This window comes from Kogia breviceps, chromosome 9, assembly GCF_026419965.1.
Source record: "Kogia breviceps isolate mKogBre1 chromosome 9, mKogBre1 haplotype 1, whole genome shotgun sequence".
NCBI lineage: Eukaryota > Metazoa > Chordata > Mammalia > Artiodactyla > Physeteridae > Kogia > Kogia breviceps.
Genome location: NC_081318.1, coordinates 94,358,153 through 94,371,746, shown reverse-complemented (window position 1 = coordinate 94,371,746; position 13,594 = coordinate 94,358,153). Strand labels below are relative to the sequence as shown.

General features: G+C 36.8%; 1 protein-coding gene across 1 annotated transcript in view; it reads left to right on the top strand.

Moving 5' to 3' along the window:
* Positions 1–13,594, top strand: part of RELN (reelin) — a 539,216-nt gene that overhangs the window by 147,336 nt on the left and 378,286 nt on the right. Inside the window, exon 3 of the mRNA XM_059074483.2 lies at positions 13,146–13,281. Coding sequence (XP_058930466.1) covers positions 13,146–13,281 — 136 coding nt within the window. The remainder of the gene's footprint in view (positions 1–13,145; positions 13,282–13,594) is intronic.

Here is a 13,594-nt window from a genome sequence, read left to right as displayed (position 1 = left end):
GTGTCCAGTACCATACTGTCTCGATTACTGTACCTTTGTAGTGTAGTTTGAAGTCAGGGAGTCTGTTTCCTCCAGCTTGTAGTAGTCTCTTAAAATCCTTTGTATTTCTGCAGTGTCAGTTGTAATCTCTCCTTTTTTATTTATAATTTTATTGATTTGTGTCCTCTCCCTTTTTTTCTTGATGAGTCTGGCTAAGGGTTTATCAATTTTGTTTATATTCTCAAAGAACCAACTTTTAGTTTTATTGATCTTTGCTATTGTTTTCTTTGTTTCTATTTCATTTATTTGTGCTCTGAACTTACAATTTCTTTCATTCCACTGACTTTGGGTTTTCTTTGTTCTTCTTTCTCTAGTTGCTTTAGGTGTATGGTTACATTCTTTATTTGAGATTTTTCTTGTTTCTTGAGGTGAGATTAAATTGCTATAAACTTGCCTCTTAGAACTGGTTTTGCTGCATCCCATAGGTTTTGAGTCATCGTGTTTTCGTTGTCATTTGTTTCTATGTATTTTTTTTTATTTCTTCTTTGATTTCTTCAGTGATCTCTTAGTTATTTAGTAGTGCACTGTTTAGCTTCCATGTATTTGTATCTTTTACAGTTTTTTTCTGGTAATTGATTTCCAATCTCATAGCGTTGTGGTCAGAGAAGATGCTTGATACGATTTCAGTTTTCTTAAATTTTCCAAGGCTTGATTTGTGACCCAAGATGTGATCTGTCCTGGAGAATGTTCCATGTGCACTTGAGAAGAAAGTGTATTTTGCCACTTTCGGGTGGAATGTTCTATAAATGTCAATTAAATCTGTCTGTTGTGTCATTTAAAGCCTGTGTTTCCTTATTTATTTCTGTTTGGATGATCTGTCCATTGTTGTAAGTGGGACATTAAAGTCCCCTACTATTATGTGTTACTGTCGATTTTCCCTTTCATGGTTGTTAGCATTTGCCTTATGTATTGAGGTGCTCCAATGTTGAGTGCGTAAACATTTATAATTGTTATATCTTCTTCTTGGATTGATCTCTTGATCATTATGTAGTGTCCTTCCTTATCTCTTGTAACATTCTTTATTTTAAAGTCTATTTTATCTGTACAAGTATTGCTACTCCAACTTTCTTTTGATTTCCATTTGCATGGAATATCTTTTTCCATCACTCCATTTTCAGGCTGTATGTGTCCCTAGGTCTGAAGTGGGTCTCTTGTAGACAGCATATATATGGGTCTTTTTTTTAATCCATTCATCTAGTCTGTGTCTTTTGGTTGGGGCATTTAATCCATTTACATTCAAGGTAATTATCGATATGTATGTTCCTATTACCATTTTCTTAATTGTTTTGGGTTTGTTTTTGTGGGTCCTTTCTTCTCTTTTGTTTCCCACCTAGAAAAGTTTCTGTAGCATTTGTTGTAAACCTGGTTTGGTGCTGCTGAATTCTCTTAGCTTTTGCTTGTCTGAAAAGTTTTTGATTTCTCCATTGAATTTGAATGAGATCCTTGCTGGGTAGAGTAATCTTGGTTGTAGGTTCTTCTCTTTCATGACTTTAAGTATATCCTGCCACTCCCTTCTGACCTGCAGTTTGTGCTGAAAAATCAGCTGATAAACTTATGGGAATTCCTTTGTATGTTATTTTTTTACTTTTGCCTTGCTACTTTTAATATTTTTTCTTTGAATTTAATTTTTGTTAGTTTGATTAATATGTGTCTTGGTGTGTTTCTCCTAGGGTTTATCATGTATGGGGCTCTCTGTGCTTCCTGGACTTGAATGACTATTTCCTTTCCCATATTAGGGAAGTTTTCCACTGTAATCTCTTCAAATATTTTTTCAGACCCTTTCTTTTCCACTTCATCTGGGACCCCTATAATTCGAATGTTGGTGTGTTTAGTGTTGTCCCAGAGGTCTCGGAGATGGTCTTCAATTCTTTTCATTCTTTTTTCTTTATTCTGCTCCTTGGCAGTTATTTCCACCATTCTGTCTTCCAGCTCACTTATCCATTCTTCTGCCTCAGTTATTCTGTTACTGATTCCTTTTCATTTCAGTTATTGTTAATCTCTGTTTGTTTGTTCTTTAGTTCTTCTAGATCTTTGTTAAACATTTCTTGTATTTTCTCAATCTGTGCCTCCATTCTATTTTTGAGATTTTGGATCATCTTTACTATCATTACTCTGAATTCTTTTTCAGGTAGATTGCCTATTTCCTCTTCATTTATTTTGTCTTCTAGGTTTTTACCTTGCTCCTTCATTTGTGAGATATTTTTTTGCCATCTCATTTGTTTGTTTGTTTGTTTTTTTTTTTTTGATGGGTGGGATTGTGTTCCTGTCTTACTGGTTGTTTGGTCTGAGGTTTCCAAAACTGGAGTTTGTAGGCTGTTGGGTAGAGCTGGGTCTTGGTCCCGAGATGAGGTCCTCCAGGAGACCTCACTCCAATGAATATTCGCTGGGGTCTGAGGTTATCTGTTAGTCCAGTGGTTCAGACTCAGAGCTCCCACTGCAGGAACTTTGGCCTGACCCTCGGCTCGTGAACCAAGATCCTGCAAGTGGTTCACTTGGGGGTTCCTCCCATCTCCCTGGTGGGGGTCCCCCACCAGCGTCCAGCAGGTTCCCCAGTTGTGAGGAGACCGTGAACTCTGCATCTTCCCATGCTGCCATCTTGACTGCCCCCTCCTAATATATTTTAAATATGAAAGGAATTTTTAAATTTCTAAGACTACTTTGCAATCATTTAGCCTTGAGGAATATGAAACACTCATTTTTCTGACAGAATATTCAAATTATTGCCTCAGTGGAGTATGAATTTTTTAAAAATTTAAATGAAAGTAGTATACATAATATTTGAAAACAATTTCCTTGTGATCTTTCTTTAAAAATTTATTGATATTTATTTTATCTGATTTGGAATCAGATGAATTGAAAACATGATGAAATATGTATCATCAGAATTCATTCATTAAGTGGCGGTGCTTTCTTACAGCACATAAACTGCCACTATGATGTATATAGATAAAGTGCTTGCCATCATTGTAATGTTTTACGTGTTTAAATTGTAATTTTTTACTTTATATGATTTAATATTTTTTAACTTATTAGTTAATTCTGTAAGAAAACAAAGACTGAAGTTACTGAATGAAATGTCTTTACCAGAAAAATATATCTTTGTTCTGTAAGTTACTAGGGACATGGATAGAAATTTAGCACCCCTAACAGGAAGATTTAATAATGTAGAAGAAGGCAACATTTATGTAGTATTTATTATGGGCTAGGTATTATTCTATACACTTACATACGTTAACTGTGTAACCTGATGAGATGGGTAATATTGTTTGTTTTCCATATTTCACATGTAAGGAAACTGAGGCACAGGGGGTTTACATAATTTAACAAGGACATAGCTAGTATATGGCAGAACTGGGATGTGAACCCAGGCAGTTTGATTCTAGAGTCCTTTCTCTTGACTACTGCTATACAGCTTACATTCATCACAGTTTTCCTTTGACTGCTGTAAAATAAACAGATAATTGTTCTTTTTGATAGTAGGAAATACTATGGAGAAGAAGAAAGCAGACTTAGAAGTCTGCTCATTTAGCAAACAATTATTGACTGATGCTGTGCAAAATCAATGTAAGGCCAAACCACTTTTCTCAAAAAACTTAAAATTTAATAAAGGAAATAGAATTAAATGAAATGTGATAAGATTTATATTAAAAGGATGTATTAATCAGGGAAATTCAGTTTTGCTTTGGTAACAAATTAACCCCCAAGTTGCAGCTTAACTCAATAGTCTGATAGGAGTTGAAGACTCTTCAGGGTAGTTGTCCTCCATGCAGGGACTCAGCAATCTAAGGTATTTCCATATTGTGGCTATACTATCACAGTGTGTGGCTTCCACTGCCATCAAGGCAAGGGAATAAAGGAAGCTAGAGGACTCACAGTCTCTGCTCTGTGCTTCAAGTAGGAAATAGTATGCTTCACTTCTTTTCATATCCGATTGGTCAAAATTATTCACATGGGCCCTGGAACTGCAAAGAGGCTAGAAATTGTGTGTGAGTATATGGCTATCTGTTGCACACCAAATGCCCTGACCAGAAAGGTAGGTACAGTTAACTGGAGCAGAAGAGAGTTGGACAAGAATTAGTTAGGATTCTATGGAAAGTTGACTAGAAAGTAGCAGAAAAAGTCATGAAGTCGTGATAGAGGCTGGTGAAGGTAACTGAGAAACACAAAACATAAAGGTTCTGGGCATTGTATGGGAAGAAGCTGTAGGCAGAGTCTCTCCAGTACCACGGAGAGCTCCTGTCATTTAAATTACTGTAATACCATATGATGTCAATTGCAATGCCTTTATGCAGCAACAGTTCATTCCATTAACATTTATTATGTGCATATGATAAATTTTTGTAGATAAAATAATTCATAATATAACTAAATTGTCTAATGGGGAAGACAGATAACTCTCTGTAATGCAATGAGTACTTCAATAACAGAACTGTTCTCTGGGTATTATGAGAACATGCAAATGTTCCTAACATTAACCTTGGATATAGGAGGAGTTGTACAGGAAAATTTCGTGGAGGAGACGGTTTATGATCTTGTGTGTATTAAGTGAAAAGTAATGGTTTAGCCAAGCCAGAGGAAGAAAGGGCACTTTAAGTCAAGGGTCAACAAACTTTTTCTGTAAATGGCCAGATAGTTAGCATTTTAGGCTTTTCAGGTTATAACGGTAGGTCTCTTTTGCATATTTTTCATTTTTTGTACAACTTTTCAAAATATAAAACTATTCTTAGTTCAGTGGCTGTACAAAAACAGGCAATAGTCCAGATTTGACCAGTGGTTCATAGTTTGCTGACCCCTGGTCTAGGCAGAAAGAACAGGAGCAAAGCCAGAGATAAGTACATACAACTATATCCAGTTTGGTTTTGAAAGAGTATGAAGTTTGAGTAAGGGTCATGATAGCTGAGCCCAGTTAGATAGAGGACAGAATTTCATGTTGAAGTGCTTAGGACTAATTTTGTCAAGTTTGGATAGCACTGAAGGATTTAAATCAGTAGAATGATGAAATCAGATTTGCATTTTAGAAAGATACCTGTACTGAGAATTAACCTGAGGAGGCAAAACTGAATACAGAGACCAATTTGGGAGCTATTGGCACTGGTCAAAAAAAGAGATAATAAAAGCCTGAAATAAAGCCATGGTGGGAAGGGTAGGCAAGAGGGGACACAGTTGAAAAAATTTTGAGGTAACATCAGAAAGATTTGATGATTGATTGGAGTGACTCCAAGACTAGGTAGGTAGTGTACTTTAGCTGAGATAATAAATATTATGCTGGCTCATTGATGTTCCTCCTTTAGCAGGAACTCTGTCATTTATTCCAGATTTACACCATCTGGAGTCAGAAACCAGAGGCACATCTTCTCTCCTTGTGTGACTTTTGGGGAAATCTATTAGGCTGTGCAGGAAGGGTTGGTGGGGAGCTTTTGCTCCTGTCCATCAAATAGATTGACTGCTATGAGCAGTACTTTTCCTGTGACAGGAAGCCTGTTCAAGGTCAAGGGTAAAGAACTCAATGTATAGGTTCATAGAAATAGTCCTAAAAGCTGTGGTCTTTTAAGACTATCAGTTATTTTAGCTATTTTTGGATCAAGAAATCCAGAACTTTGTAGACTTTGAAATTGCCCTCTGAAGTAGACATAAGCCATCTATGATTGGCCACCATTTCTATACAGTTTCCCATACTGTTAGTACCACCATCCCCAAATAGAATTTTCATACTTCCTTTCTAGGGTGAAGGCATGTGACTTAGTTTCCACCTACTAGACCAACACTCATAAGACTTGAATATAAAAGAATACAATATGAAGTGAGGACCAAGTGTGGGGAAATGCAGATTCAGTCAAGTGCAGCAGGGAAAAGGAGGGGAGTATAGTTCTGGACACATAGCCAGCGTGGTGCAGTTAGTTTGGAAAGGCTGGGGGCAGACAGTGCATAGAGATTATCTACCGCCAAGCAACTTTTAAGAGGGAAGACAGAGTATGCAGTGTTAGGAGGAAAGGCAGCAGAGATATGCTTTGAAACAGTGGATCAGAGAGCTTCAGTTAAACACAGTGCAGACTTTACATAGCTCTTTGGAAAGGATGCTGCTCTGACAAACTCAGTGGGTACATAGACCTAAGTGTAACTGGATGGCTTTGCCCCTTAGGGGAGCACTTTTGACCTAAAGATGTCTCACCCACGTCTGTACCTAACTAAGGGATGTGTCTAGCAAGAGGACAAAGGTTATCCAAAAACTGTCTGATAAGAAATTAACATCTTTGGAGAGAGAGGGTTGGAAGGGGGGGAGGACAGCACCTGAGCTTGTTCCTAGAGCAGGGGCCCTCTTCATGCTCACTCTCAGATGGTTTGCATTTCATCACTGGATTTGGATTTAGGTCGGATTGACCCAGGGGTCTGTCCTGGAATTGAGGTACTGCCTCTTATGGACACAAGGAGGGAGGAAGCCAGTGGACAGTGTAAGATAGAAGATGGATCTGTTATTTGTTCCAGTGCTGTTCACTAGCTCTGTTATCAATACTTGTTTAAGTGTTGGAAAGTCACTTAAATCCACCGTTTCTTGATAATTCTCATTTATCTCTGAAGTAGGAATGATAGTAACAGCTAACACATATAGTGCTAACTGTGTGCATATATTCATCTAATCTTCAGAGCCACCCTATTATTATCATCTCCATTTTCCTGGAGAGGAAAGTGAGGAACAGTGTTTCAGTAACCTGGCCAAAATTCCACAATTCCTTGGTAGTAGAGCAAAGATCTGAACCCAGGCAGACTGCCTCCAGGGTCTGTGCTTTCAGCCTTTCCCCTCTATTGCCTCTATAATAGTAGTAAGGTAATAACATGAGGAAAACACCTGGCACAGAGAGGGCATTTGATAAACAGTAGTGCTGGAATAGGGATGGAGGGGGAAGGCAAAAGCAAGAATTCTCACCTTTGTAACTGCATGAGTGAGGAAAGAATCAGGTTGACTCAGAGTAAGCTCTTTGTGTATAACCAACAAGATGTATGGGAATAGCATGGATCCTCATACATTTCTAATATATACCCATAGACATACAATTCCAGAAAGATTTTTAAAAGGTTTTTGTACTTTTTTCCTTCTAGACCTAAATCTGAAACCAAATGCCTTCAAATCAATGCTTTAAAAGTTAAATAGACCCAGTGCATATGTGTGAGTGTGGGTGCCCATACTTTTCATTAACTTGTATCACTACTTGAAAGCTATTATTGTCAAATCCATTTTCATCAGGCTGGTACTTCACAGATAAGCTGCAATAAGTATGTTTTCAGGAAGTTCGATGATTACTTTTCAGCATATAAAATCATGTTTAGCTTTGTTGAAATATTTGTGTACATTGACCTAGCAAAGAAGGCAAATAATAGACAATTCAAATTCTGCAAGTAAAGTTTTTCGTATTTGAATCAAATGAAAAGATTAAAGAATGACATAAAGGAACTCCATAATTCACTTTCGCTCTTCACTTAAAATATAACACTAACTTTCCAGACTACATTTTCAGAACGGTCTACTTTTTATTAACTGATGTAAGCCTTTAGATATCCCTTTGAAACAAAGAGAAAATGATGAAAATAAAAGGAAACAGAAATCATCTTAAATATTTGTCTGTTCTTACACTTTTTATACAGACATAAGTTAATGAATTTAATAAACTTCCTGACAAAATATTCTGCCATACTTTCTGAAAGTGTTTTAAAACAATAAAATATTTAAGATTTCCTAATTTTTATATATGAAGGTTACACTTATCACAAACCAAAAATCTATAATCTTAATGTACTTTCCCTTTATTTAGTGATATCCCATCCACAGATGTCTTAGTTCTTGAATCACATGAAAAAACCAGGACATGCTTCTACCCACTTTAACGCTAACTATGGCAAATTACAAACTGAACTGATTTGAGTAATCCACGTCTTTAATCTATAAAATATAGAATAAACCCAACATGAATGTGTAATTTTCCTAGTACATTGGTTATTTTTGGTAATAACATCTTCAGAGTGTTTCTTGGAAGCAAATAGCCTACATTTTTATGAGGATGTGTACATTTTATTTTCAAAATGGGGGAATCATAGAAATTCTAGTTAAAGTTCTGAAGACTCAAGGTATGCACATTAAAAGCATAGAAGAGTATTCCTGAGGGAAAATGGAGTTCATACAAGGTTTAGTCACAAACTTAAAATAACTGAAGACTTGTCAAGGAAAATGACATCCCGGAAGGCACAGAAATGAGTATCGCTGTCTTAAAAGGGATCATGGAAGCAACTTTAGAACAATTAAAGACATCGTGAGCCTAATCTTGCAGAAGTATAATGTGGATAAAGGAAACTCTGGCATAGATTCCTATCCTTTAACCACAACTTTGATTAAGAAGACAGATGCTAGATAATTTTAAATTAGATATCCAATGGTTTGAAGAATTTAGTGAATTTAAAACACTCATACTTTGTCAAAGGAAGAGTTATATTAAAAAGTTACCTTGGTTATTTCTTGATACAGAAATTATAGCTAGATTGTCAATATTCCTATTTTTCAAGTGTGTGTACACAATATTCAAAAGGAAAATGTATCTATAACATAAATGCTTTAAAATCTATCAGGACAGTTATCAGTCTCATAGAACCTCACAGATTGAAGGATACCCTTTACTTTTTCATCCAAAGTTAGACAAAGAGAGCCATACTTCTTGAAGTGCTTTCTTTCTCTCATAGTCCAGTTCTCTTGGAAAAGAATAGCTTCTTTTTCAGGGTAAGAAATTCCACAGAAAAAAATTTTTGTATGAAAGTTTACACATAGCCACAACAATGAAAATAAAATCTTTATTATAGCTACACTACACACATATATATTTTATATGTATATATCTCCCTGAGATACATAGTGTAATTAAATTCTTTTATCATAGATCTGATTTTCCCTTTTTCAAGTAATATTAAAACTCAATGTATATATCCTATTATCCAGCATGCAGCAAGGGAAAGCACCATCGTAAATTTAAATTCATTATCAAATTCAAATTAAAGTTATCCAAGAATAGGTTTCCAAATCACATATATTAGATGGTATATGTCTTTCATGACACAAAAGCCATTAAGAAGATCACTGTGGCAGATGCAATAAATTGTGTTTCACAGAACACTGGAAGCTGATGCTGACTGCTCTCCTCCTCGTTCTCATTTTATATGCGTACCTCTGCTCATTATGTCTGCCTTTGTGAGCTGTCCTCCCATCTTTCTTCTGTTCATTTAAATTGTACTCAGAGAGCTAAGGCACTGAAAGGAGTCTTAGAGCTCATGGACCAGCAGTTTATAGATATTGGAACTGAAGCTTGAGAGGGAGCACCCTGACCAAGGTCATGCAGCAGCGGGTGACAGAGCTGAGGGTACGATCTCGTGCTTATACTCTCCTGCCTCACATACATAAAAACAAATATGGGAAATCTTAGTTTTTCCCTCAAAACTCAATTCCAATCTCCCTCTTCAACAGTCATTTTTTTCTTTTTCTATTATAGTTTACTATAAAATATTGAATATAGTTCCCTGTACAGTAGGACCTCGTTGTCTACAGTGCCATTTCTGACTGTGCAACAAGGATGCTTGTTTGAATCCAGGCTATACTGCCCTTGCTGTACAACTGTAAGCGAGTTTTTATCTTCATCATATTAGTTTCCTCATGGGTAAAATAGAGAAAATAACAGCTCCTACTGCATAGGATTGTTAAGAGCCTTAAACAAGTAAATATTCATGAAACGCTTAGAATAGTGTCAGGCCACAGTAAGTGCTCAATAAACATTAGTTGTCATTATTATAATTGTCCACATTAATCACTCTTTCTCTCCTCTTTTGTATTTTTTGCAAATACCACCCAGTTAGCACTTAACTTATTTTCTAGTTGTTCTATTTATAATGTTAGTTTATTCCAGTTTTCTTGTCCCAGCTGAAGTCATTTCAAGGTAGGGACAATGTCCTATATTTCTTCTGTGTACCTCCATAGGGCCTAACCCAATGTTTGATGCAACACAGGGATTCTGTAAATACCGTTTTTTTTCTGCTGGTTCACCAGAATGTCTGGGAACCAGTATTTATTCAATCTCTTTAGATGATGCTTCTGTGTAGCCAAGTTGGAGAACTGCTGTGCTAGATGGTTGGATTGCAAGAATTTTGTCCTGTAGGGTATTTACCCAGGGTAGGGCATGAGGCAATTGCAACTCTATAGCTACCTTTTAAAATTCTGTCAAGTAATATGCAGTCTAGACATGACTCACTTTCTAAGAGGAGCTTTGAGGAGTGAGGAGATATTTGAACATGAATTCTGTTACCAAGACTCTGAGACCCTGAAACGTTATTTTGTTTGATTCATTTCCATTCCCACATGATTGTGGCTGGAACTTTTGCTTTCCTTTTTGGCCAGGCTGACTCCTGCATATGTATCATTTTCCATACACTGGATCCCTGCTTTATGCCCGACCAGAGGGGAGTGGCAATTCTTGAGTCACGGCTACTGAGTCTCCTTCAGCACTCTGATTTTCTTGGGAGTCTGGAGTCTGTCATCCACTCTAACCTTGTGGTTTCTCTGGCTTGATGACTTTCATCCTTTTGTCTCAAGATACAGATTAAAAAATACCTATATATATATATATATATATATATATATATATATATATATATATATATACTTGAGAAAAGTAACACCATTAGGATATGTCAAAATATAGACTTGTTCTTCTATTTCTCTGGCCAGTATGACCTATTCTGAACAACTTGCTATTCTAGAAGATTCTATTTCATTAGTTGAAATAACGTGTATAATTTATATTGTCTTTTATTTTTATAGTTAAATTATTCTTGTATTTATTTAGAAAGTATTTCTTGAGTATCTATGATGTGCCAGACATTGTGATAGTCGCTTGAAATATAAAGATTAAAGACCTAGTCCCTCAAAGACTCCCTGGAGAGATGGTCCAGGGTATGATGGAGCAATGTGTAAACTGCTGTGATGACATGTAGGCAGGGCACCTATCCAAATACAGGGGTACTGTACCAGATGCTGCCATATGTGTTGAGTCATTTAATTCTCACAATAACTTTAGGATGGAGTGGACATGTGTTTTCATTTTAAAGACAGGAAAACTGGATCTCAGAGAGAGTAAGCCATTTGCCCAAGTTTACAAAGCCAACAAATTAATTTTTTATTTAACTGCCCACTCCTGGCAATGTTTTTTTTATTAATAAACTTTATTTTTAGAGCAGCTTTAGGTCACAGCAAGATTGAGTAAAACGTTTTCCCATATACCATCCCCCCCCAACCTCCCAGGCGTCCTGCACCACAGTGATATCTTTGTTACAGCAGATGAACCTACACTGACACATCATTGTCACTCAAAGTCCATACTTTACATTAGGTTTCATTCTTGGTGTTGTGCATTCACCATTGCAATATTATAAAGAATAGTTTCACTGACCTACAAATTCTCTGTGCTCTGCCTATTCATACCTCCCTCCTTCCCTCCTAACCCCTGGCAACCACTGTCTCCATAATTTTACCTTTTCTAGAATGTCACATAGTTGGAATCATATAGCATGTAGTTCTTTCATATAGTACTATGCACTTACTTATTCATGTCTTTTCACGGCTTGATAGCTCATTTCCTTTTAACTCTGAAAAATATTCTATTGTTTGGATGTAGCAGTTTATCCATTCACTTAATAAAGGATATCTTCGTTGTTTCCAAGTTTTGAAAGTTATGAATAAAACTGCTATATGCATCCATATGCAGATTTTTGAGTGGACATAAATTTTCAGTTTATTTGAATGAATACCAAGGAGTGTGATTTCTGGATTATGTGGTAAGAGTATGTTTATTTTTGTAAGAAAACACCAAACTGTCTTCCAAAATGGCTATACCATTTTGCATTCTCACCAGCAATGAATAAGAGTTACTATAGTTCCATATCCTTCCCAGCGTTTGGAATTGTCAGTGTTTTGGACTTTGGTTGGATATTAGGTGTGTAGTGGCATTTCATTGTTTTAATTTGCAATTCTCTAATGACATATGATGTTGAACATCTTTTCATATGCTTATTTGCCATCTGTATATCATTTTTGGTGAGATCTTTTGCCTATTTTAAAAAATCAAGTTATTCATTTTCTTAGTGTTGAGTTATCTATTAATATTCTATATCTGAGGTAAACATTAGAGAACCACCTTATTAAAAAAGAAAGAAAGCGTCTCCTGATAGCTCAGCTGGGAGCTGACTTGGTACTCAGCTAGACCATGATGTTCTCCTGTTGAACATGAGCAGTTTCATAGGTCATCCACTCTGAGACAGTTGTGGTTTGAGACAAAAACAGGATCACCTTGTAATCATGCCTGAACATAGACAAAAGCAAGAACATGGTGCAAACCACAAAAATGACCAACATCCCCTCTCCATGCTAACATGACTGCCGCTGCTTTTTTATCGATCTCAGCTTTAGCCCTACTCCATTCCTCATGTCTCACAGATAAAAATTAAGATACTCAGTGATAAAACTGCTCTCACTTTCTGATAGTACCAAATCCAGAAGCAAAACCACCTTTACCTGGAACCTCCCCAACAAGACTGAGGGGGTCCCCAGAAGGCAGGACTTTTAGTACTACAATCGGGAAATTCCTGGACCAGCTTGATCACCCTGCTCTCTAAAATAACACAAACCCAAATATTTTAACAGACTCCTCCTAACATCCTCATACTGAGATACCTCCAAGTTCCCAATAGTATTTGGTCTCCATTGCTGCAAACACTTCCAGTAAATCCAACCTTGTTATACCGTGTTCCTGGTGGTCTTTGTTGATGGGCAAAGACCAGTCAACAAAATCAAAATGAAGCAAATACTATAGCAATAATTTAGTAGATTGCTCCTTAACAATAATGTTTTAAACGATTCATTTCCTTCTGACAATAGGAAGTGGAAAATTGCATAACTTATGGGGAAGCCAAACAGCATGTTGAATCTTAACATAAAAGAAAAATGTCCAGAAAAATTATTATGCCATCATAAGGACTTTGTTTTATTGTTTTTATAACAACTTCCCTTCCTTTCTGTTTGTCAGGGATCATGTCTGACCACCAGTTTGGTAACCAGTTTATGTGCAGTGTGGTGGCCTCTCATGTGAGTCATCTGCCCACAACCAACCTCAGCTTCGTCTGGATTGCTCCACCTGCTGGCACAGGCTGTGTGAATTTCATGTAAGTACCCAAAATGTCTGTGTCTGGTACAGAAGGCAAATGTGTTATCAAACCAAACTTGGGTCACCTGCACACAGTAAAGCCAATCTGTGGACACCAGCTTGTGGTGAAGGGAAGTACAATGTTTATATCAGGGCACCAAACAAGGAGTCCAGGCAGCTAGTGCTCAAAACACCTGAACTCCCCAGTGGCTTTCAGGGAAAGGCTTTTTAAAGACAGGGTGAGGGAGAGGGTGGTGGGGTACGTGATCAGCTCATGGACATTCTTCTGATTGGTTGATGGTGAGGTAATCAGGAGTCAATATTATCAACCT